This window comes from Cygnus atratus, chromosome 3 (assembly GCF_013377495.2).
Source record: "Cygnus atratus isolate AKBS03 ecotype Queensland, Australia chromosome 3, CAtr_DNAZoo_HiC_assembly, whole genome shotgun sequence".
NCBI classification, from domain to species: Eukaryota; Metazoa; Chordata; class Aves; order Anseriformes; family Anatidae; genus Cygnus; species Cygnus atratus.
Window position 1 is genome coordinate 62232888 of NC_066364.1, and position 26205 is coordinate 62259092.

The window sequence follows — 26205 nt, forward strand, 5'->3', positions numbered from 1 at the left end:
AAGCTGCTCTCACTGTTTACTGTATGTGCCAGCAGCAGGGAAGAAAAACCTGTCTGGACCCTCAGTGCTTCCTCACACTCTGCAACTGAGAGGGAACTTTCACTCTTGACATAGAAGTTATTATTTTTTTGTTGGAAAAGTGTTTATTAGATACCTAAATACAGGCGGTTATTTATCCACATGGAGCCAGGACCATGTGGTCTCAGCTTCCCATGCAAATTCCCCTTTTAATAATCCTAATGCGGGGAGCTCTCCAATCAGAGCGCTATCAGCCACGGCGCCCTGATACCTGATGCCAGCTTTGCTGGTAATGTAGGCCACTGAAGCAAATCCAGGGAGATTGAGTTGGAAGTGGAGAGAGAATCAGAGATCTGCTTGCATGGCTTCCTGATGGGGGGTGGGGGTCTAATTTTTTATTTATTTATTTTTTCTTTCCTCGGTGCTGGAAGGGAGAGATACAATTTCCAAGTGATCATTAGCTGAGAGCAGCCCAGCTAGGTCGAGGCTGGGAGGCGGGGACGCGGTGGCAAGCAGCGAAGCAAGGTAGAGGCACGAAGGCAGAAGACAAGGTAGATGAAAGCATGAGGTGGCTCCTAGGCAGCAACTGGAGGAAATTGGGACACGCTGACAGGGGGAACTACGACTGGCTAAACAATGAGCCAAGTGGGCCACTGCTGGAAACAGAGCTCCAGGTCTGTACCCTCCTGCTCGTGTTTGTGGCATCTCCTTTGACTTTGCATGTGTGTGTACGTTTGTACAGTGCCTCAGTGTATGTACATAGTTAATACATGGGTATCGAGCTGTATTAAAGCAGTAATGCTCAGTTACGTAGCATCAAAGCATTTATTTATTGCTGTTAAGTTCTTTTCACCACAGATATGGTGAAAAAAAATAAACATCAGAAGGAAAACCTTGCTGGAGTGGCAGTTAAAGAAGTTTCTTTCTTTTAAGCATAATGTATTCTGTTATTCCTTGATTTCTTTTCTTTTAAATACATGTTTACTCTTTGGATCTGGTCCAATGAAGCCTTTCTACAGACGTTTAGAGTCCGTAGCAGGTGGCAATGAACTCTTGTTCTCTAAGCTGTGTGCTGATTACTTCTCAGAGAGAGGATCACAGGCAGGCAAGTGGGGGGAGGGAAGTAGCCATCAGAGATGAAAACACAGCCTGCTTTTCTGTCTTTGGCTGGGATGCAGAGAAAGGGTTTCTCAGATGAGGAATAAAAATTTCAGGTTCACATATACCCCTAGTAAATGTCTGAGGCAAGTAGCACCAGCAAATAAACTGGCCATGCTACTTAGCAGTCAAGTATATTGTTGTAAAAGGAAAGGGGGTAGGAGTGGTAATTACCAAAATGGGTAAAAAATGGGGCAAAATGGGAGAGAAAAAGTAGTTTTTGAATGCCTCTATGATTTTAATAGTCTGCCTTATCAGTAAGACTGCCAGAGTTTGAATGGCAATGTCTTCACACCCTGAAACTGGTTTTGTCTGACAATTGGAAACAGACAGCAGCACCAGCAGCATATTCTAATAAGTATTTGAAAATGCAGTGTAAATCTAGGATCTCTTTAAAATTGTGCTGTTATTACCAAATACAAAAGCACATCAAAATGTTTTTCCGTTCACCAAAGTTTAATGTTTTTGCTTTTTACAAGCAATAATGAATCAGCTTTTAGAAGCAGAATGGAACTTCGAAAAGCACCTATACATGGGCCACAGCCTACTGACTTCAAAGGAGACTTTGCTCCAAATCCAGTTAAAACATTCAGAAGTACCAGTTCCTTGATTCAACTTCAAACCCCATATCAAACTATTAGCATAAATATGGACTATATTTAAAAAGTCGTGTAAATAAAGTTCTAAGTACCCTAGCAAATCATTCACATAATAAATTCTAGCACCAATCGAACAGCCACTTCAATGGGAATTTAAGCAAGCCAAGCAAGCTCTTTTTATTTAATTTTTCCTTTTTCTTTTTTCCCCCCCTATCCTTACACAAAAGCTTCCTTTAAACTCAGGTTTTGTATTATTAGGTCTTTTCCTTCTAAAGTAGGTACTAGGTTTCTTTTATCTATACTAAAAGTTCAATTCCAAAACCATTCAATTACTCATTATGGAAATGCCACACAACTCTGCACTCTCCATTTCATTCCTTTATCAACAGGCATGAATAAAAGCTCATCTAAACTGATATGGGTCATGTAATCTGTAAACTGGCAACTGTACATCTTCAGCATGGTTAAAAAAAAAAAAAGATGCAGGCAGACAGATTACTAATGAAAGGCTTTATTACTTCTAAAATACTGAACACACAGAAGAAAACTGACCCTTTGCTTCTGTCCTCACAAAGGTATAAATGAAAAGAATGATTATGATGGGAAATAACCCCCAATGGCCAAACCATCCTACTAAAAATCAGTTCTGGGAAAACAGAGGACTTTTTAGAAACTAAATTCCTTTTACAGCTGCATGCTTTTCTGCTTTCTCCTCTTTATACAGGCTGTTTTCCCTGTGTTTGTGTGTCTGTAGCTTATCTCAGGCTGGAAGTCCGAGTCTTGTTTATGTCAATTAAAAAATCCAGAGTAGTTGCTCATGGTAACACAGGCAGAGCATACAGACCTCACCTGAAGCTGTAGTATCAAAAGAAACCAGTCAAAGAAATGCTACCAAGTAATTCCCTAAGTCACTTAATATGTTTGCTTTGGAAACTTCCAGATGTTAACATTTTTCTTTTGATACATACAGCAGTTGGTTAATTTGCTTACATTTTTCAATTACTGAAGATTCAGTTTCATTTCTAGAACATTTATTTTCCATTTCTGGCACTTATTTTCCAATACCTATAGCCACCAGCCCACTGTTTCTTTTGTAGCTTTAAAGCTTCAGAAAAAAATATTTGTTTAGTTTAATTACAGTTTTTGGTATACACTGTTCTTACGGCTATAAGATTTTCCAAGTCTTTATGTCAAGATCTTCATAACATTCTTCAGTAGCTCCATAGCCACTCCTCTCAGAAACAGGCACAAAAACACAGCAGAAAAACAGTGACCAACACCGCTCAGTTGTCTCCCAGTACTTTTGGTGTGTTTGGATATACCTACAAAATATTAATCAGCTGCAGTAAATACTTCTTGAGCCACGTCTCGATGTAAAACCAGTTACATACAATGCTTGGCAGAAGGTAATATCAAAATGTACAGTAAGTCACTGTGATTTATGCTTCAAGTTATGGGCATCTGCAAATTTGCATCTACTCCATCAGTCCCTCCTATTTTTCCTGCCATCCCATGGATTCTCAACAACCGAGCCCCTGTGTGAGGCCATGTCTCAGATCAGGAAGCACCAGGCAGCTGTAACACTAGGCTGTGCTTCCCCCAATATGTGAAGGATAAGGCAGTGGTCCTTGGCTATTATTTAAAATATAAGCTTCCTTCCAGTGAAATTCACTGGGATGGTGCACTGGTCTTAAAGGTAAGATAATCAGGGCTTCATATTCCTTTTACAGGCACACTCTTTGCTGGGTGAAAAACTGGCTGGACAGCCAGGCCCAGAGAGTGGTGGCGAACAGAGTGAAATCCAGCTGGCGACTGGTCATGAATGGTGTTCCCAGGGGTCGGTCTTGGGGCCCATCCTCTTCAAAATCTTTATTGATTATTTGAATCAGGGAATTGAGTGCACCCTCAGTAAGTTTGCAGGTGACACCAAGTTGGGGGGAAGTGTTGATCTGCCGGAGGGTAGGAAGGCCCTGCAGAGGGACCTGGACAGGATGGGTCGATGGGCAGAGGCCAATGGGATGAGGTTCAACATGGCTAAGTGCCGGGTCCTGCACTTTGGTCACAACCACCCCATGCAGCGCTACAGGCTTGGGGCAGGGTGGCTGGAAAGCTGTGCAGAGGAAAAGGATGGGGGGGGGTGAGGGGAGTTTTTGAACAATGCTCACCTGAACATGGGCCAGCCGTGTGCCCAGGTGGCCAAGAAGGCCAACAGCATCCTGGCTTGTATCAGAAATAGTGTAGCCAGCAGGAGCAGGGAGGTGATTGTCCCCTTGTACTCTGCTCTGGTGAGGCTGCACCTCGAGTGCTGTGTTCAGCTTTGGGACCCTCACTACAAGAAGGACATCGAGGCCCTGGAGCGTGTCCAGAGCAGGGCTACGAAGCTGGTGAAGGGCCTGGAACACAAGTCCTGTGAGGAGCAGCTGAGGGAACTGGGGTTGTTCTGGAGGAGAGGAGAAGAGGAGGCTCAGGGGAGACGTTATTGCTCTCTACAACTACCTGAAAGGAAGCTGTGGGGAGCTGGGGTTCAGCCTCTTTTCACAGGTAACTAGTGATAGGATGAGAGGGAATGGCCTCAGGTTGTGCCAGGGGAGGTTTAGGTTAGAAATTATGAGACATTTCTTCTCAGAAAGAGCAGTCAGGCATTGAAACGGGTTGCCCAGGCAGGTGGTGGCGTCACCGTCCCTGGGGGGTGCTTAGGGAAAGGCTGGACCTGGTGCTTAGGGACATGGTTTAGTGGGTGACATTGTTAGGGTAATGGTTGGACCAGATGATCTTGGAGGTCTTTTTCAACCTTAATGATTCTATGATTCTACTAGCCTCATACATCAAACGCTGGCAGTCTCACCTTCTGTCCTCACCAACAACCACAACAGTGCACAACTCACAGATCTTAAGAACAACACTTGAATCCCCACAAATTAAACCCAGAACTTAAACCTCAGAAATGTACTCTTCATGGATCATGAAAAGTGCTGTACAGAAGCTCAGCTCTTTTAAATATCCATTACAAAAGCACTGTTGCGTAACTGTACGAGGGAATCTCAATATCCATAATGCACAGAAGTAACACAATTCTTTCTTCATTTCTTGTGTACTGTTTTTTGTACCTTCTAAGACCAACAACAACAACTAAAAAAGTAGCAAAGTTGATAAGAAAAAATCTCCTCATTTTATTAAATAATTTAACGGCTACATTAGAGTAATAGATGAACATTTTCTTCCAACTCTGCTGCTTCTTGTAGCTCATGTAATGGTGAGGTAAGACAACTGCTTGTACTGCCAGAAACTCTTTAATAAGAAATGATCAGTGGATATGAGACAATTCTTTAGTATGCATTTCTGTGGTTAAAAGACAGCTGAAGAAAAAAAGCTTAATAGTGAATCCATGATATTTAAATGTATTTTAAAATGACTTTAATGGGTTTGGCCTCAGACCCACAATACCTCAGGAAAAAAAAAAAGGCAGAAATCTCCTCTACACTATTTGTTTTGCTGTAAAGTAAAACCTATTTACTTTTTTTTTTTTCTTAAACATGACCACATACTAATAATTTAATAATATGACTATGCAGTGGAGAGGTAACAAATGCACGGTAGATAATCAGTTGAATACAGGTTACAGTGTGGTTTTGTAGCTAACAGAATGACCATGACTTTTAATAAGCAGAGAAAGTATTAGTAGACTAAAGAGGTGTATCAGTTACTACCATTTTTTTTCCCCCAGAAGCATTGCTGCAAACAGCCTATTTGTATTCCTGTTCCAGACAGTTTGAGGAAAGAACCACTAGAATTATCCTGGTTTGAAAGTAACTGCCTCCATTCAAAAATAAATCTGACACATTGATCTGTTTAGTCTCACCATGAAGATATGAAAAAGCAATCTGATTACTCTTCAAGTACTTGCAAAGGGAATGATTGATCATAAATGACATTGTAGGTCCCTATTCTAGACTAAACTGTGAATGAGATCTAGTTATTAGAAGCTAGATGGGAAATTATATATATTAAAGTTTGAAAATTAAACTAACACAGCTGAAGAGCTCAAATGTTATTAAAAAAAGGAAAAAAAAACACCACAACAACAACGCTAGCTTGTAACTCCTATTAACACAACAGCATGGTTCAGAAGCTGTAGTACAGAGGTCTTTTGTGCTGTATTATGCAGGAGATTAAGCTGACAAGCCAGTCCGGCTGCTACCAAGACTCCCAGAAGTTCTTTTTCCACAGTTTTAAACAGGGAAAGTGATTCTTGGATAGCTGGCAGAACAAGTGCAAGAAAGGGCCCCAGTCCACGCTGTCCTGACACACCAAGTTTTATGTGGGGCTGGCCTTTAAGAATATAGCAACCAAAGAACAGGCATGGTAGGCAGTAGGTCCTGATGAAAGGGGCAGTTGTCACAGTATTTGTTCATTAAACAGTAGAGTTTTCCAAATAGAATGAAACAACACTAGACAGTGGATCGTTAGCCCTACTCCTCTGCAATTCAGTGTTGTCTCAAGTTTTAAAAGCTTAACCTCTCTTTTCCAAAGAGGGCTAGTCCCAGCATAATTCAAGAGTAATAAAGACGCATACCAAAATACATAGAGTTCCCGTCTGTTGTTCCCCTTCTCAAGGAGGTGGGTTTCCCCATCTTCGTGTCTAGTTGTCACAAGATTTTTTTTTAAATGGGTAAATAGAATTTGACAAATCACTAGCCTGCAAAACATATTGGTGAGTGCCACTAATACAGGCAGAAAATAACTTGGGAATGCATCAGATAGTTCACTGCAGGGGGGATGGAGAATGTATTTTCTCTCTGATTAAGGGGTCTCCAGGAATCCAGTGCACTATCTATTTGCTTTAATTACAGAGCAGACAACAGATAAGTTCAACCAAAGAAGACATAGAGCCATTTCTGTGCATCGTATTGCCTGCCACCATGATGCTCTTCCTGGCATTCCTGCTGCTCTTCCTTTACCGCCGCTGCCAGCACCCCACCCCGCAGGGGCAGATCTTCAGCATCGACCTCCCCGAGGCCCTGCCTGAGCACGAGGTGCCCAATTTCCTTTCCGTGCTGCCCTGGACCAGTGAACAGAGTTTCCACTACTCCACTCTGCTCCCTGATGCCACATTCCTCTCTGTGTGTTTGCCTCCATCCTACGAGGAGGCCACCATGAAGACTACCCTGGGCAATGCTCGCATTGAGCTCTCTCCAGATCCAGTGCCTCCTTATGAAGAGAGCATGGCACATCCAGCAGCACCAAATAAACTTCCTACAGAAGCACCTTAGCTGAAGCATGTGGCCCCTCATGGCACAAACATGGATCTGCTATGGCCTTTAAAATTAGCAAAAAATCCAAGTGAGCCAAAGTCAGTGAATTATGAAGGAAGAAACTTGGAGTAACAGGGAATGAGCCTTTTCACCTCATTCTAGGATTCTCTATCTTCCACTTGTAGCAAGGCTACATGTACAGTGTGACAGCAAATCAATTCTAGGCTGTTAATGTTGGAATTTGAGAAAACCGAGTACGTCATACAAGGATTAAACTTACAGACAGATGAGAATCTGCCCATCTGAAATCCCTCAGCTGCCAAGAAACATAACATTGATGGTTGGACTTCATGATCTTGACCATCTTTCCCAGCCTAGATGATTCTATGATAAGTTATGCTACAGATTCAGCAGTCACAAAAAGGGCTCCTAGCATGAATCTATTCCAGTTTGCTTTTTTTCTACTTCATGTGTTTATTTTAATTGAATTTCTGACAAGCTGATTTACTTAATCAGCATGTATAAACATTGCATATCATTCTGCAGTGCTCTGTAATGAACACAGCTCTCAGGAAAGCAAATAAATCTTTAAAAAATATTGCAGGAACTGTCCCCACAAGTTCAACTATGGGCTGTTGTTAAAGGCTGTCTTTTACTACAGTTGAACAATGAGAAGAACCAGAGAAGACCTGATCATTCTGGGTGAGGAAGACTCCGGCACCATCACACAAGAGCACACCCACACTACGGCTGCAAGCTAAGGTCTGCAAGGTCCTAAAGTTCTAGATTACTGGCTTGACTTATTTTTCAATTTACAAGTCTAAAACAGTAAAACTTGTGACCTTTTGGTACAGTGTGTAAGAGAATTGGGGAAAAAATAAAATCAAATGCACAAAAAGATCTGGTTTCTATTTCAAAACAACATTATACTCACTTCTTGACCACTAGAGCAAAGTAAGTATCATTCAGATGCATTGGTGCCAGTTCTGTGTCTCAGGAGGGCTTGCACATGGTTGCTTTTAGGCAGTGGCATATCTTTAACTCTTTCTGACAGGATAGCACTTTCACTATGCTGACAGATGCTCTTGTTCTGAGCATCTGGAAGGTGGCTGTCATGAAATCCGATGATTTTATGTATTCTGACAGCTTTTTCCTTGCAGGTGAGAGCTATTCTATGATTCTACGACTATCTGTGGCTTAACAACATATATATGACCATGTGTAGTCTTGGTACAACTCCTAAAACAGAAGCTGTTTTGACTTGCACTGTGTGATTATAGCAACTTTCACAAGTTGTCAATATGAGCTAGTGTAGAAGTCATCCTGCTTTGTGAATGTACTACCTTTTTTTTTTTTTTTCCTCTTAAGTGTAACAATAATAGAAGAATAAATCATCGCTATTTGGTAGAAGAGAGACCAGACACTTTTAGGTAGTTAAGTTTCATGTTGTTATGTCAAGAGTGGCACAAATCATACCACCAAATAGTCCAGGTCAAAACTGATGATACTCATACAGTTCTCTTAAAATAAGAAAAAAAAAAAGAAAAAAAAAGAAAAAAACACACTCTGTCCTTCGTAATTCAGAAATGGCACCATTTTCTTAAACTACATTTTTGAGATCTTCTCCTTTTCTAATGCCTACTTTTGGTTACCAGACGGTGAGAACAGCAGCAGCTGTTGTTTCGGATAAATGCAAGTGCAACCAACCATTTTTCTTTTCAGACCATATCTGGGATGAATTCCTAGTATTCACTAATGCATTTGAACGTACTGTATTTGAACGTACTGTCTCCTTGCATTTTTTATGCCTCCTTAATACTTGGTACATGCAGTTGTTGCCAGCTACATGGAAAGCAGAGTACCAAACAACATATACTTGCTAATTAGCAAGGTTAAAAGGTTTAACGCTCAAAGAGAATCACTTCTGCCTCTTGTGTTTCTATATTCCACTAACTCCAAAAGAATTGTACTGGTATGCTTGAAAATTCAGCCTTCATTGTATCAAATTTAGTATATTTTTGCCTTAAAACATCTGCTATGTTCTGAAATTAGTTATACTGTTCTTCAGCAGAAGTTCTTGATTATTCTTACCATGGTAGTGTCTGCAACCCCACCCCAGGTTCATTATTCTAAACTGCTCTCCAGTTATTTTGGTTACAATTCAGATAACTTCTTCAGAGCTATTTCTTGTGATCAGGACCAAAATACTTCTAGAACTAGTCAGGAATTGTGAGTGTTCATCTCTCACATAGTATTTATCGGGAAAGTCTCAAATCCTACCTTAGACAAATAGTTTATGTTTGTTAGCTGTACTGTAGACAATTAAGAACAGGTACTTGCTCAAATTCAAATTAGCAGTAATACTGCCATGTTTACAATTGCTTTTTCTAATAGACTAATAGACTTCCCCCCATCTATAATTGGTGTCCCTTACCTCATTCCAACACAGTTTTGTCTGGTCTTGCATGTTAATTGTCCCTGGTAGTTTTTAACCCAAGCAGCATCTCACTCAAATCTACGCTCCAAAGAAAAAAAAATCCAGTAAAGCAAAATATAAATTATAAAATAATAATAAAAAGAATATTTCTTATGCAAACATTGTGAAATATTGATCTCTATTGCCTAGCAGCTACCACTGATCGTATCAGCCTGTGATGACATACTAGGCAGTAACCACAGAACTACTGTTATTAGTGCTATTGGTTGCTGACCAGTTACCATGTCCTTTGAAGCAAACATAGCTCACAGTCTACAAAGAACTCATGTCCAGCTTGACAAACCTGAAAGGTGAAGGTTTAGAGTACACCATGTAAAAGAAAAGCATTGGAGTTTTGGCTGTAGACAAGACTGAAATATTAAGTTTTCAAATACATAAAAGGTAACTGCAAACAGAATAAAATAATCCCTCATACTTTATGCCTACAGCAATCTGGACTAGTACTAGAAAGCTTAAATTGCAGCAAGAGTGCAAAAACAGATTTCTAAAAGCAATCCACAGTCTAAAAGGGGAGTGAAGCACGGGCATCACCATCTCTGGACATACAAAGAAGTTACACAAACATCTGTCAGGAGCGATGAAGAGTGTTAGCTGGAGCAAGGAAGATGTAGATGTCTTCTCTGGGACCTTCCCTGTTTCTACACTACAAAGCTATATAACATATTTATCTACAATGATGATACCCATTTTTGCAAAGCTAAAACCACTCTGTCATTATAATGCCAATCTGCTTGTTTGGCACAAATTATCTCCTGGGTCCCAAAAGCAGACTGCGCAAGCAGGCCTTCCCGACACTAGGTGCCTCGCCACTATGCAGACACAGAGATTAAACTCCCACTTTATTGAAAACTCATTTTATTTGGCGAAAGTGGACAAGACACCTAGCAGCTCTGTGGAAAGAGACTGATTTTTGTTGCAGTTGCACCTCAGGAATTCACAATAACCTTCGGGATGGCCCGGGGCAGGGCCCGCGCATGACAATAGAAGCCGGCAGCGATGGCAGCATAGCTGCAAGGCGAGCTCAAGATGGCGGCGTAGGGCCGCGGCCACCATTTTCACACATCCCCCTCACTGAGTTCACCGCGTTAGTCTGCGGGTGCGGCCTCTGCCAGCTTCATCCCGGGGTTGTGTAAGCTGGCAGCGAGGCTCCCTTTCCACGGCTGTGTGCCCCAAGCAGCGAGATAACTGCTGAATAGTCATGAACAACTTGGGTTAACTCACACATGATCAAATGTCCTTAGTGGGACAAGGATTCCCGCCCCCCCCCCCCCCCTTTTAAATTTGGTTTCTAGGAGATGTTTCCCTTTGCATGTCAAGTTCCTGGAGAAGGGAACAGAAAATTCTCCAAGCCATTCAGGAACTTTAGAGATGTTGCATGGTAGTTCTGGACCAAGCAGCAGCTTCTTCCAAGAAAATCCAGCATTATATTGAACCATTAAGTAACTTTCTGGTAAATCATTGCAGTTATAAATATTTAATACCAAAATAGTAGTTTCCCTCACTGAGTACTCCCATTGCTTTTGGGCACCTGCAGAGCTTGCTCCTAATGTCCTCTACCCTCACACCTTTCTCTGAAGGTGCCCATGCAGGTGGCCAGCCCTGATCCACACATACCCCAACAAGAGAATGGCAGATGTTACAAGGCATTTCAAGTAGCTAAAGAAGTAATGTATATACTGATGACTTAACTTAGCTGCTACCTATGCTAACACAGTAGCTATATAGGAAATAACACAGCTGAGGAACATCACAGATAAGGGGTCATGCAACAGCTAAGTAGAATTGCTGACCAAGGCAGCAGTTACTAAGGCAGCCATTTCACAGATACCACATAAAGGTATTAAGTCAGTAAATAGAGAGCAAGTAAACAGAGGCAGGCTGTTTACTTGAGAGAAGACAAGCTTGGTAAAGAAGAAGAGCTCAGGAGGGGGAAAAAGGGAGCAGAAGGGGCAGCAAATCACATGAAAACAAATCAGCAAAACACGACTGTGTGAGGGAGACCTGCAGGGCAGCTATACACCTCATCACTGCACCTAAACAACTTCTGTTGTTCTCAGTACATGTGCATCTTGTGTTGCTTCCGTGTCCAGAGGACCTGGGAATGCTTTCCCTAACACTTTTCCCTTCTCTAGGTGGAGATTGGACACCATAGCAGTTTTCTAGAAAGGGTCATCAAATACCTATTGAATCATGATGTTTGCTGCACAGCCACAAGGATCGACCAGCATGATTTTGTTTATCTTAATTTGCTAGATACAAAACTGTAGCAATCCAGAAGCTACATAACAAGTTTGGTTTTGAAAAGTAGAGGGAATCCATCTTGCAAATAGTCTAGTAATAGCAAGAATAACACCTGCAGCCACCCCACTTTAACCCACAGCCTCCACATGTTTTTCCGGTCAGGCTGCCTTAAATCTACTTGTTGCTAAATCAAGGGTGCAGAAGCTGATAGGTAGTACCATGTCCTTTCAGCAGTCAACTTTAAAGCAAGGACTAAATGAGAAGGCTATTCTTTGGAGCCACACCATGCTCACCATAGGAAGCACTGTAACTCGTAGATCCTCTCAGTTCTCCTTTACAATTTCTTCCTCTTAAAATCTTTTCAGTATTCCATCATCTAGTTCCTGTTTACACCACTCAAAGCTGTAACTTTCGAGTAAATACAAGTACTAAAGAACAAACATTCATTGGACAATTCCAAAGCAACTAGAACCTTTGACCTGAAGCTACTTCATTATAACCACTTTGAGAGCGTTCCAGGGCTGTTTTCCATACTGTACAAGGTTTTTAGCTTTGATATAACTCCTTGAACAACAATTTTTCCCTGACATAGTATTATGAAAGCAAGGATCATTCCAAGAGAAGGAATGAATTCTGCTGTGGGCCATAGTCAATAAAATAGTAACAAATATTGCAACATAAGTAAATATTGTGCACTTACCTGTAACAAATTGTGCCTGACAAGCCACAGGAAAGCAAGATTCAGCTCTGGTCCAGCATTACAGGTATTGTCAAATGCAACTGCTACCTTCAAAGCTCACAACAAAACTAACTGTAACTTTAATAAGACTTCACCTGTGACCTGTTTTTTACAGTGGTTAAGGAGTTTGCAGGATGTAAAGCAACCCTCAAGCAATCATTATGCAGCCAAAATTTAATTTTCTTAGCCACTCTGGCTACTTTCAATTAGATCCTAGTGTTGGTCATGACTTTCTTGAGAATTCGTTAGCTGCTACCACCTGGCTGAGCCCTTCCTTTCCCACAGGCAGCTGTGGTCTTTTCTTGTGCCCACCTGTGAGTAAATTTAACTCTTTCCAGTTCTCAGAAGGGAGATAGTAACTGAAGCTAATAAGCACCTTCTAGGGACAGGAAGAATGTTTTTTTTTAAGTCTTTGAAGTGCTTGGCCCACAGGGAGCTGCTCCCATTCCTAACAGGCTTCCCAAAACCCAGGTAATAGTCAGGACCAGTACTGGTCCTTCAGGCATACTCCCTCCAGTCCCAGTGCTAGGAGTCTACTACATAAGTGAGGAGCAAAGGTGTGTTGTTTAGTAAATTTTCCTCAGGAAACTAGTCTAACGCAAGGTGATTGCTGCACGTGATCTCAGAGTCTTTCCATCTCCTCTTACTGGCTTTTCCACCTTGCTATGACCACCCTGTGAAATCTGTATGAAATTAGCTAATTTCAAAAATACAAAGGTTTTTTTTTTTTGAGTATAATGGAGGTAGGAAAGGGACCATAATAGTGACCTCACTAAGGGAAAGACTACAGTATTAGGCAATCTTTTGTAAGGCATTAAAAAAAGTCCACAGAGGAATGACCCCATAAATATGGGGAGCATATTATTGCAGTGTGCACTGTGTGATACAGCAGAGAATCCAACAAGACGTGAAGGTACAGAGGAACAGTCCCTTCTACTTTGTTGCCCACAGAACTATGGTAAGACAACAAATTTAAATCATATTTATTTGCTGTATTACTGCCCCCTCTACAGAATTAAAAGAGCCAGTGGAGCTTTTGAAGAAGTCACCCAGATAGATGCTTTCTTGAACTCCATATTCTTTAGCTGATCTGCTGGAGTTTCTATGTGCCATTGAGCTACTTACCTGGTCTTCTGGAGGGACAAAAATACAGACTTACCTAGTGAGTCTGGTGCAGGTCCACCCTGCATCCATCTTTGCAGTCCATCTTTGCAGTTATTTCCATGTGAACACCAGGCTGATAGAATTACTCTGAAGAATGAGCAGAAATGAGTGTGTCTGCTAGGTGTGGACTAAGTTGTGGGGTGCTGCCAAATTGTTTGTTTCTCTATAATCCAAAGGGACTCTACAGAGTAAGAAAGTCAGTGAACTAGTACCTACCTGCATGAGGGAATGGAGTTTTCATTTTCATCAACTAAACCGTGCATTGCCTAGGGCCAAAACCTGGTCTGAATTAGCTTTTAATACTGCAAAAGTCATTACCCTCTTACCATAGGCATTTACTGGGGTGATTCTTATGCAAAAGCCAGATCTCTCTCTTTTTTTCTTTTATTTTCTTTTTTCCTTTTCTTACAAAGACAACAGTTTATATAAGAGCTACATCAGGTCACATATTACTTTCTGTAGTCATGTTTTCCCTCCTTGGTTGTTCAAATAGCACAATAAAAACATGTGCCAGCAGGAAACAGGGAGCAGAGGAAGAAACTTGACTACTTTGCAAACATGAAGGCAACAAACTGATTTCCAGATTCCAGTATTTTCTTAAAGTTATAGACTACTGAAAATTTTAAATGAAAACTACCAGGAAAAATTTAGATCTTTTCCATTCATATTTTCAGTATTCGCAGTTATACTCTATTTGATGAAATTTTACTTTTCCAGAAAGCATCTCTCAGGACATCAAATTTTTGAGAAATGCAAATGAAGGTGTGCACTCATCTTATCAGTTTGTTCATTGATAAGATGCTTAACAGATGCTAGTCTTTGTTCCAGGACCACATCTTTTCACAGGTATCATAGAAATCCAAGTGTTTGCAGATGAAGAGAGCACAGTAAAATAGACTGTAGGCAGCAGTCTTCAAAGGTGTAGGCTGAAAGGCTATATAGGAGAGGCTCCCACACTGTAGGCAGAAACCACAAGTTGATGTTGGGCACTGGCAGTGGAGACAACTCCCAGCCTGCATGGAAGTGCAGACTGTAAGTGCCTTTTCATACCATTGTATTTGAAGTGGTGTCACTGCTGTCAGTAGCTGTCTGCAATTAATTGCTCCATGGGTGTAAGGACGAGGTGGGATGAATAAGGACAAGAGCCAACAAGGCTGTAGGACCCCATGCTGTCACATATGCACATGAACTGGCACAGAAGCAGTCACTGATGGGATTTTCCCAGACATATGAACTTTGGGTGTCCATGTTCTAGAGACTAGGGCATAAAGGACAATCCAGCTCAGACTACCAGTGTTGCCTCCCTTCATATTTATTATTCCTGGCAGGCCTTTCAGAAGATACAGCAGTATCACAAAGAACCAACAAAAAGTCTTGATGCTAGCGTGATGTTTGAAGCTGGATGAGAAAATGCCTGTTGTAACACTGCTGACTGAGGCACTCAACATAAATTAATAGATGACATGAGATGTGGCTCATCCAAAGAAAGAAAAGGCCCACAAACAACAGTGACAACCAGAAGGAGTTTTGAGAAAGACAGTTTCAGTTTATTGTCAAGATACTTTCTTCCCTCTTTTCTCAGCCAACATTTTAGATAAGTTCTGGTATGTACTAACAGTTTCTCTTCTAGGATGACACTGCAATTTCCCACACACTGGTGATCACTTGAGACAGAGCATGTTTGTGCCACTGAAAGTACTTTTTGAGTTTCTTTGTTCCCAAAATCCAACCTGGCTCCTCAGAGGTCATCACACAAGAAATTAATCGCATTAATTCAATGACCAATTTATTGCGTTCTCAATTGTAGTTCTGAAGCCCAGGACTTCAGGACAAAAACTTCTGAGAAAAAGCTTTTATTTTACAAGAGCTCATTTGCCTAGGGTTGTGCTTGACAGTCTAGAAACAAAGTAGTACTGGTGATTTTTTAATCTCAGAGAAATAACCTATCAACTGCTCTTCACGTCCCCAAGTGCCACGGTCTTCACTTCTGTCTGAAAATTTTGCCCAAAACCGCATCAGTACATGGAGCAAAACACTATTATCAAAGTTGCATTTGGGAACAAATGAAGGACTGCCTTCTTGAGCATTTTATTGTGGTGCACGTTTTTCCTGTATATCATATCAAGACCTTTCTCCAGAATTTAAGTTTGGTTCATCTTGGCTAACACAGACTTTTGTTGTAAAAGATAAAGTGTGCTTTGTGTGGAAATATGCCAGTCTCATCGGGGATCGCCAGCAGTTTGGTACTGCCTCTTCTGTACATGGCTTACAAGCTACCCCATAGCCACACTTCGACTTCAGTGCAACCAGGTGGCCCAGCCATATGCTCCCTGCTGCGCACATTTTTGTTGTCTTAAGATCTGCTTTCTGAAACGTACTTTTGCTTTGTATTAGGCCTCTGTAAAAAGGTAAATATAGGAAAATCATTCTCACTCCCTATTTTATGACTGCTGTACTGGCTATATTAATGTGGACTTCAAAAAAAATCCTTTTGACTCACTACTACTGCAGCTGCCACTTGGCACAGTAATTTACAACAATCACCATTTCTCAGGCAGTGCGTTGCTGATTAAACTGAAACATCATGATTAACGAGAGGATGGCACCATCTTCAGCCACCAGGGCAGCTTCTCAACTGGCGATGCTGCGCCATGGCACTGAGTACTCATCATTTCAATGCTCTTTCACCAGGTTTAAAACAGCCTGGAAGTCAGCCTGTTTTTTCCAAATGAAATTACTCGCTACGTTTCTGACACTCCTCTTGCACTGGATTGCAGCAAAATAGACACAAAAATTCCTGCCTTCAGGATCTCTCAATGTATGTTTGACTAACTTTAAAAAGGTGTTAGTTTTCCAAGAATATGGGACTTAACTTAAGTACTGCTACTATGGAAGCATTCTAATTCAGACGGCAGATATGGCATTTTGTTCCCTTGTTCATTGCCAGATTTTATCTGACTGTTGTTAATTTGTATGTCTATGGAAAAGAACATTTGATTTTTTTCCCAGATTAATTTTTACCATCCAAAAAGAAGTCAAATTTTATTTTATTTTTTCAAGACATAGTGAATCTGCACAAACTTCCGCAGCCTACCTGTCCCGATGGATTTTTACTTTTTGTTGTTGTTGTTGTTCCTTCAGTAGCTGGAACTTCTGTTTTTATACCAGTTTGGTACACAAGTTTATACCAGTTTGGTACAAAGCAATGTGCTGCAGATAGAAGGAACTCATGTACATTGGGATTGACCTGTCTCTCTTCTGTATATACCCATGCACACGCAAATACACTTTTGGATTCATTATTAACAGACAATTTCCTACTAAAAATCAATGACATTTTGCATTTGCATTGTTGGGAGAATTGATTGGCCCTTAAAAGGTTGTTCACTCATTATGTGAAATAACCCAACTGCAAAGAGCTAAATTTGCAACACAAAATGTACTCATTCTGCTGTCAAAGCACTATTAAGGCACTTATCCAGTATTCCAGAACAATACATGACATGTCACTTCTTTATTAAACATCTCTGTGTTTTAATCTTTCAATGCATATTAATTCAGACCAGTACGGCCACAGCCTCGATCAGCTACTGAATACCTGCAAGATTTTTATGCACCACTGATTTAGAATTGATAATGCTACTTTAGGGCCAAAAAAATGATCAGTTTTGTGTCAGAAGACTTATCTAATCTTAACCATGAAAGAACTAACTTCTGAAAGTTATTCAGAAAACTAAGTGTAAGTGGAAAAATCAGAAAGATAATATAATGTACGCTTTTGCGTTCTTCTTTTGTGTGTGTGTGTGTCTGAGTACTGAAGTTCATTTAAATAAAACAGGTAAAATGATTCCTCATTGCCACTGCAATTTTTTAAAACACTTTATTGTTGGAGAAGTCCATCCTTTTAGTCTTCTCTTATTGAAGCAAGCAATATATCGTGAACCACTTCAACGAATGCATTATAGCAACAGCTTTGTTGGAGTAGTGACTGCTGCTATAAATGGCTTTTCCAGAACTTTGCGGGATCTGAAGAACACCCAACAAGATATATTTGCTTGCAATATTATAAAGAAACTTATCCCTGTGCACAAATGGCCTCTCCTCACTCTAGGAAATGACTGATAAAGTTTAGCAAGTTCCTAGAATACAGGTGTCTCTGGAGAACCATAGCCAGTTGGTAGGAATCACTGGGCACAGGGGTGTTGGTAGAAATTAGGCAGGATGAATCTGAGCTTTAGTCTCTCTGATCCCATACTCTTTCCAGTTTTCAGGCATGGCTTTTACGTACAGAACCCTTGCAGCTATTGTGCTCGAGCCTGCAGCTGCCTGTCCAGCGTTGCCTGATGTTTCCTCACTTCAGCCTGTTACCACTTCTCTAAGCACACAGAATTTTGCCTTTTCCTTATCTGCAATGCTTTTTCCATGTTTGACTGACTTTGGCCTGCTCTACGGCATTGTGAAGAAACACGTAAGGCTAAAATTTTTCTTTCCCCTTGCTGTGACTATCCAATGGTTACTTTGCCGCCTTCTCTCTTCTGTACCTGCCTGCCCAATGTCTTACTGACATTCCTTGAAGTCACCGTACTTCTCAGTAACCTCCTGACTGCACCTTTTCTGCCATTATCCTATGCCTTCTTCCAGGCTGCGCTGTATGCATGAATGAGCCACCAGTCCTGGTTCCCCAAAACCACATCTTCATCAAATCCACCTCTTCCTGAATTCTTCTCACTGATTTCCAGTAGCCTTCCAAACCTCCTCTCACCAAGCTATTGTTCCTTGCATAACCATCCTTCATTAAAGTTAATAAAGTCCCCTTTTTCCACTGTATGAGCAATGAAAACTTGTAAATACCATGCAGCTTTACAGATGTATTAACATGTAATAACTTAGGAGCTCTAATTCTAAGGGGGGGTTGGGGCTGCGTACATCGGACAGGAGTAAGACAGAACTTTGAACATAAAGGAAGCACAAAATGAGTTAATACAGAGCAAAGTATAGGAAAATGTGGAAGTTAAAAACCATTCTCAATAAAAGGACAAACAGAAATTAATCTCAGATCAAGCTTCAACGATGCTAGCTTTAGAGGAAAAGTGTAAACCAACTACAGTTGGTTTCTTCTATGAAGAAGCCCAGTAACAGTATGATTAATTAAGCATCAGAACGACAGCAGTCTTCATTTTCTCTCGAACCTGGTGAAAGTTTGCATATCTTCCCTTCCCTCTGTGGGCTCTGGATGTCTTTAGCATAGGTTTTCTAAACTTAATCCATACTTGTTGACCAATAAAGCCACAATTGCAAATCCTTCCTACAGAGGAAGCTTATAATTGAAGAAAGTAACTTTGCATTTGGATGTGTGACACAAAGTTAAGCATGTTTTCCTTACCATAATTACATACACACCAAGTTGTTGCCAGTACAGAAAACACAGCCTAAAGCTGTTGTGCTCTTAAGATTTTGTAGTGGAAACTTGGGCTGAGGAGTACACTGCTGAAAAATACGAGCTACGAACCAATTCTGAGAGCTGCCACAGAGGGTAGATGATATGGTGACACTTCCATATGAAAGTTACGTCAATTGTCTAAATAAATATCATTATAAGCGCTACTAAATATATTTTAGCCTACCTTTCAGTTTAATCCTACCTACCTGTGTTGCCAATGTGCTGCGTAAATAAACCAGGACTTTCCAAAGAGTTTCCTATATAGACTATAAATTTAAGGCAGCATCAAGTGGCTAGCATCAGGCAAAAAAAAAAAAAAATAAATGGCTAGGCTCCTTCCAAGAGGTACTTTTTAAGTAAAATGCTGCAAAACTTTGCAGAAGTTACAGACAACAGAACTATGACTCCCTCCAATACTGCAGGTTTTCACTTAGACTATTTCCCCATTTGTAAACAATAAAACAAAGCCTGAGTATTTTCCTGCCAGGATGGTGGTATGAGGACCGGTCAACACGTACGCATGGCTTTGAGAAGGAAAGTACCTGCTGTTAGAAGTGCTCCATGCACTCTGCAGTGCTCTGTGCTTAACGTGATCTGCTCTGAGAGAAACACCAAAGGAACAGTCAGTGACCTCTAGTTCAGATCGATATTAATAACACCTGAAATGTTCTATTTTATCCATTTAGCTTTTCATTTAATTCCAAAAGCCAACAGTTCTTTAAATACATTTAGCATGCACAAATGGGAGAAAGTTTGCTATGCACCAGTTAATCCCAGCCTTGTTCTGGTGTGTGCAGCTGCATTCACTCTTCACTTCTTTCCTATACTGCTTATAATCTGGTTCTCCAAGAATTTTAGTTTTCTGGGACAGATTGCAAGTAAGGAGTAGTAGAAACACTCATGTATGATACTGGAAAAAGAAAAAAAAAAAGCTTATGATTATTTCAATTTTTTTAGTCTTAGCATTGACATGCCAAAATGGGATGGATGTGTCAGTATGCTTTAGTTCTGTCTCTAAACTGAATTAGTAACATTTGCAATGAAAAGTGGAGATTAGTAGCCAGATGCATGGTTTATGGCATTCAGCGGGTTGCCATACACTGCTGAACACATCTTTTGAAGGAGATTTTAATCAACTCAAAAGACAATATGGCAACTGGCAGCCTTTTTCTTTATTGAAGCAAAGTCACAGCATTTTCATCACTATTCCCCTCTTGTGAAGGGAAGAGTTAAACAAAGGCCCCTGAAATTTACATTACTAACAAGTAAAGGATTGAAGAAAGAGATTACAAGCATATTTCTCTAAAATAAATAATCTACAAAGAGTGCTTTTTTCTTTTTAAAAGCAATCTAAAAATGTATAAATTCTACGGTAGGGAGATCAAAAGATATTTTAACAACTTTTAATATTTACAAACAATACAAAAACTGCGCACGCCATCAAATGATGTAAAAATTCTTCTTACAAATGAAAAGCTTCAATCCTACTAAGAACCCCAAACTCCAGCCAATAGTTCAGTTTTAATTAATGGTTTTCTTTACAATTGGAAAACTGTTTAATGTTTTTATTTTCTGTAAAATATACAATAAAAACGAACCTCACTAAATTATTAAGGTTAAAAAAAGAAAAGAAATACTGCAGGCAAATCAAAAAGGAAAGTAACTGTAACTTATTCTTTGGTAACCAAAAGTTAGCAAGTATTTGTATTTCAAGTGATGAAAAGTGATAGCCCTTCCATTCTGACAAATGGAAGAAAGACTTCTAGCAAAATGTTACTCCCAAATTTCAATTTTGAAAGACAGGCTCCACCTACAGCTCTGTAGTGCAAGTTCTCAATTTTTATTTATTTTTTTTTTATAATTCAGAAACGTAACCTTTCCAAACCCCAGCAGTATACAGTTTAATTTCTCTCCCACTTCTCTGTTGTCTGCTCACAACCTCTGCACACGTGCAGTTGTTCCAGTTCTCTAAGGGAATACTCTGGTCAGGGAAGCAATTCACCTGGAAATGAGTGTTTCGCCAAGTGTACGTGTGTGGCTGCACAGCAGCTAGTACTGTGTTATAAAACTTCGCTCCCTCTTCCATGGTAACTCGTGTTTCATTTTCCCTCAGGAAAAAACAAAGTACCCTGGAGCAACTCTTAACCCGGTGACCTATTTGCATTAGCAGGACACGCTCCGACACTGGGACGTACCCGAGTAAGAAGCCCTGCAGCCCCAGCACCAACTCCACTACCCTCTCACAGGTCAACGCACCTCGTCCTACCTCTCTGCTTAACGAATGCACTACGCTGCACCAATGCAATGCTTTTGAAGCAAACGTCCAGCTTGTACCACAGAAGCCTTCCCATTCCTCTTTTTCAGGCTTATTCCTAAATTTTGCTTGCACAATTGCAGTCTCAAGAAAAAGAAAAACTTCACACCCCTACAGGCTCTGAGAAAAATCCCTCCCCACACCCCGCAAGAGGACTTCTAAGGCTTTACACAAAAATTTCAGCTGTTACTTTCTTTAAGCCACAGACCATTCATTCAAAGCAAGTCCTCCCCACCCCAACCCAACCATGCAGAACTATCATTGCTTCGGCATTTAAACACACACATGCAGTTCATGGAATAAATGCTCCGTGAAGTAAACTTGTCCTGATCTGGGCTTTCTTCTGGAATCTAGTCCTCTGTCATTTTCTAGACAAATATCCAATGCCTTCTGTCACAGCCTCTTAACTTTCTTCAGCTGAAGGACTTAGATACTTCCCCGAAGTACCTGGCTGAGTCATTAAGTCTAGATGGGTTGGATCCAAGGTCTCCTTGCAGCCTGGCTCCTCGGCATATGGAAAGTCATTCATGTCTATTTCATCACTGTTAAACATATCGAGCTGCCTCTCTTGCTGCTCTTCCAAAGTCCTTCGGACCCTGCCCTCTGACTGCTCCACCACTTCCCCATCTCCTTCGCTAATCACAGTCATGGGGCTGCTCTGGATGCGGTTGCGGACATTGTACTTGCTGCTGGCAGCGGAGGGGGGCGTTCGCGATCGGCCGTACCTAGTGCCAGAAAAGGACATGCTCCTTGGCATCAGGCCCTCGCTCTTGGCCCACTCCTCCTGGGCCCGTTTGCTCTTGCTGGGCGAGCAGCTGGCAGGGCTGTCAGAAAGGTCAGGGGAGGCGTCTGTCTTTGCTCGGTGGAACCGCGGGTCCGTGTTCTTCAACATCTCTGCTGCTGACATGCGGGAGCTGGTGTCGCAGCGGCTCCCTTTCTTCAGCAGCAGGGCTTTGAAGTTGTCATTGCTGGTGCTGCTCTTGCGAACGCTTCTCTGAATGGATCCTGCTTGTTTGAGGGTAGACAAAGTTGGGGAAGCACCAGTGGGTGTTACGGGGGGTGATGGAGAATGGTTGCGGGTGCGCTCGTCTTCAGAATCCTTACGGCCAAGGACTTTCCTTTTGGATCTGAATTTGGAAAACAAAAAAGAGAAAACAACAAATGAAACTTTTTTCCTCACTTAGTTTAACTCAGCTTAGAGGGATGACAATGAATTAAGCTAAAGCCACAAGAGGGAGAAGGGAGAAGTAATCTAAATCTAAAGTATGAGCAAGAACACCACCAAAACTGTAAAGGCATTAATGCAAGTATTGGAGGTACATGCTAAATTCATTATTCTTTTTCTGCAAATCTGGGACAATGAAACAATAAACCCAGCAATACTGATGTCCAAAACACTTCGAGTCTGTTTAACAAATCAAATTTTCTGGAGTCACTATTCAACTGCTAAGACTAATTCATTAAGAAGGTAATTCTCAATGCCATTTTTCTGTTAGTTTGGGGATTTGATTAAAATTATGCCTCCAAATATGTGTTGTTGTTTTTTTTTTTCTGTTTCATTTGACGCTTTCTGGAGAATTAGTGTATTTTAGTGCACTTCACTTAGAAAAGGATATTGCAATGCACTGCTTCTGCAGTTAAGAACAAGTTAAGTGAGGCAGACATAACCATCCCTCCAAAAACCCAAATTAAATGAATAGTGAAAACCAAGTTTTCTAGCTTCTAAATCCACAGTCCTGTTGGTGCTCTACCATTGCAACTCGTTGACTTAATGAAGGAGAGCCCAACTTTCTGAACGAAAGTTCTCTCTCCACATGAAAGGACTCAGTGTTTTTAATTTAAATGTAAAGTGCAGTAATAAAAAAAAAAAAGAAACAAGCATAGGACTGAGAATAAGTGGAAACTGGAGTTCTATTGCCCCATTTTTACATTATTAGAAATCTTAAAGAAAGGGATGTATAACATGCCTTGTGTCTGTAGCAAAGTTGCTTTGCTTCTTTGCGGGCTAAACAAGAATGAATTCAAGAAGATTGAATAAATCCTAATTTTACATATTCTCTTTTGCCAGAAGTTTAAAACAAGTCAGCAGACTTGTTACAAATACAAGATTATCATGGTATAATTCCATATTAATGTTTATCAAGGATGTGTCCAATACACACCGTTCCCCTTGTAAACCAAGATTCTACTCAAGGCAATCTTTAGCTGTACTTTCTTAGAGGGTCTGAGAATTTGCCACGGCAAGCTCAAATGTTTTTATGCATTGCAGCCTACTGACAGAAAAAAATACAACAAAACAAAGTAGCAAGATCCATCAGCTAAGTGGGTGGCAGCAACAGGTACTGCCATAAACTCTGCCAATACTTAGGAGCGATCCTGTCTCTCTAAGTAGTGAAGTTCACAAATATACCACTTGTGATACCCCCCACAGGCAACTGTAACAGCTGCTATTTTCAGCTGCTGCCGCTGCCACTTTTCTGTCTGAGAGAAGAATGTAATGCTGACATCCATTCAGCCTGAGGATGAATGGGCAACAGAAGATAGCATAAGGATAAAACGATGACTTTGGTATTGGCAAACTTGAGAAGCTTGTCTAGATTTGACTGTGTGTCAGTACCATAGGCAGCAAGTGATCTGGTGCTTGGATGGCTCTATAATGCTGTGTGCAAGCACGTGTGTGAATTGGTTACAGGGAAGAGACTTCCTTTCATTAGGATACTGACTGCCTGTGGGTATCTTTAAACACTCCAGAGCTGAGGTTGTACTGCTGCCAAAAATCAAATTAAATTCCAAAGAAAAACAGCACAAAACTCAATTTCAAAGATCTGCAGGGAAAGACTTGGTTATCCTGGCTTGAAGTAACTCAGCAACACGGTGAATGCAGGGCAGAGTGGTCAGTTTGCTGACAGCATTTAACCAGTTTTTCTCAGCATGTATAAATTATGGCAGAGACTTAGAGTTAAGAACCAGATTTGGTTTTGGTGGCTTTTCAGACAGAGATAGGATATATATTCAAACAAAACTGTGACTTAAACTTAGATTTTTCTTCCTGCCCTTGACATACATACCACCAAATTTCTTGTCTTACTCTGAAGGACATATTCAAGAGTGCCAATCACTGAAATAATACCTTTTAGAAACAGAGGGAGGGGAACATTTTTGATTAACTAACAACCAAGGAAGATAAGTGGTTCAAGTCTAAAGCCAACAAAAGCAAGGTCTTACTAATAAATGTGTCAAGCAGTTTTAACTATGTCACATCCAGTTGCATTGTCCATTTCCCCATAAACTCATGAATTCCGTGTATGTGCATACACACAGAGAGCCACTCTCTATCTGCATACAAAATGGAAAAGGTTGCTGGCCAGAATACTTCATTCTAAAAACAGACTTGTCGCAGTCCTAGTGAGTGCCATGCAGCATGAATGCAACAGACCGTTTTTAGAAGAGCTCCTACGGGCCAAATCCTAAGGGATAACAGTAAGTTATAAAAAGTCAGAATCACATATATGTCATTTTTGTAACATCTGAAACAGAATAGTTTCAAAAATGAAAGAAAAAGCATTTGCATCCCAAGTGGTCTCCCAAATCCTAGACAACTTCTCACAAAAGGCTTTCTCTGTCCCTCAGTACTGATGTAGAAGTCATGCACATATGTGCAAACTGACCAGACACCTGGATAAACATATCTGGATGCCACTAAGCACTTTCTGTGACCAGGAGATGGCCCCTTCAGATTTTGAAGTAAAAGACAGAGCCACAAGATGGCACTACCACTACACTGATACTAGTCTAAATGCAAGCTCGATAGTTCAGAGAGTGGTAATGGTCTTCTGTGTGTACTGTTTAAATGGTGCACACGTTCCATTTTGTATTTTTAAGCTTTTCTTTTTTTTTTTTTCCTTGCAAACCTACCATGAACAGCATGGAAATCTAGTTGCCTGTTCTGTTTTTAAGGGAAATGAATAATGTCATTAATAAGAGCCAGTATTGCACATTTCATTCATGAACCAGTCTGACACAAAACACCCGACCTCAGGCTGGATTATGGCAAACTATAATCCAGCGTTTGCCATATGTTTTGCCATATGACTGACATGTTGCGTTACTTGCCAGTTTCAGCCACGCTTGCCATGAAGCATTAGCGTTGAGCCTCTGTCCCAAACTGCACCATATAAGCAGCGAAGAGTAAAAAGAGATGGAGAACGAGAATGAAAACAAAAAGATACACAGAAAAAGCAACAGTAGAGTTAATATGGCAGATTGAGAACAGTACAATAAATACTAGATGTAACTTGATATTTTAAGAGGCAGGATATTTATAATATAATCTATATTGATTTAACCAAGTAGCTTTTAGTTCAGAATGAATTAAATATATTGTAAAACAATTAAACACAAGCTCTTTTCCATATGTTTTCATACATAGCCTTAGTAGAAAGCTGATAAACGTGTGCTTTCAATTAAAGCAATGACTGTTGTAACTGGGTGTTTTAGAAAAGCAACGTCAATTAATTTTTGAGGGAATTAACGGACCAGGCAGTACGGACAGGGAAATTTCTACAGTACCTGTGGATGGCTGCAAAAAGATCCTCAGTAGTCCTTGGTCTCGCTGGTGTTGCCACTCCGTCCGTCTCTTCCCCATAACTACTGCTTGGCAGGAAGGAACTATTTGCTGTATCCGACTCAAACACCTCGGCTACGCAGAAATAATGAACAATACTGTCAGTCCATCACAGGAACCCAACAGATTTATAATCCTGAAATCACCCCTCTTTGCTTC

The 26205-nt window shown here is 40.7% G+C and overlaps 2 protein-coding genes across 3 annotated transcripts in view; one reads left to right on the forward strand and one right to left on the reverse strand.

Moving 5' to 3' along the window:
* The first annotated feature begins 581 nt into the window (after positions 1-581).
* Positions 582-7045, forward strand: SMIM28 (small integral membrane protein 28). Its single transcript, XM_035538677.2, has 2 exons — positions 582-692; positions 6626-7045. Exons 1-2 carry the CDS (start codon positions 582-584, stop codon positions 7043-7045), a joined length of 531 nt encoding a protein of 176 aa, XP_035394570.2.
* Positions 7046-20754: 13709 nt separating this feature from the next.
* Positions 20755-26205, reverse strand: part of NHSL1 (NHS like 1) — a 166358-nt gene continuing 160907 nt past the window's right edge. For both annotated transcript variants that reach the window (XM_050709742.1, XM_035538989.1), the window contains 2 exons: positions 25992-26121; positions 20755-22549 (listed from right to left, as the gene is read on the reverse strand). In XM_050709742.1, the coding sequence (XP_050565699.1) occupies positions 21826-22549; positions 25992-26121 (854 nt within the window). In that variant the 3' untranslated portion in view covers positions 20755-21825. The remainder of the gene's footprint in view (positions 22550-25991; positions 26122-26205) is intronic.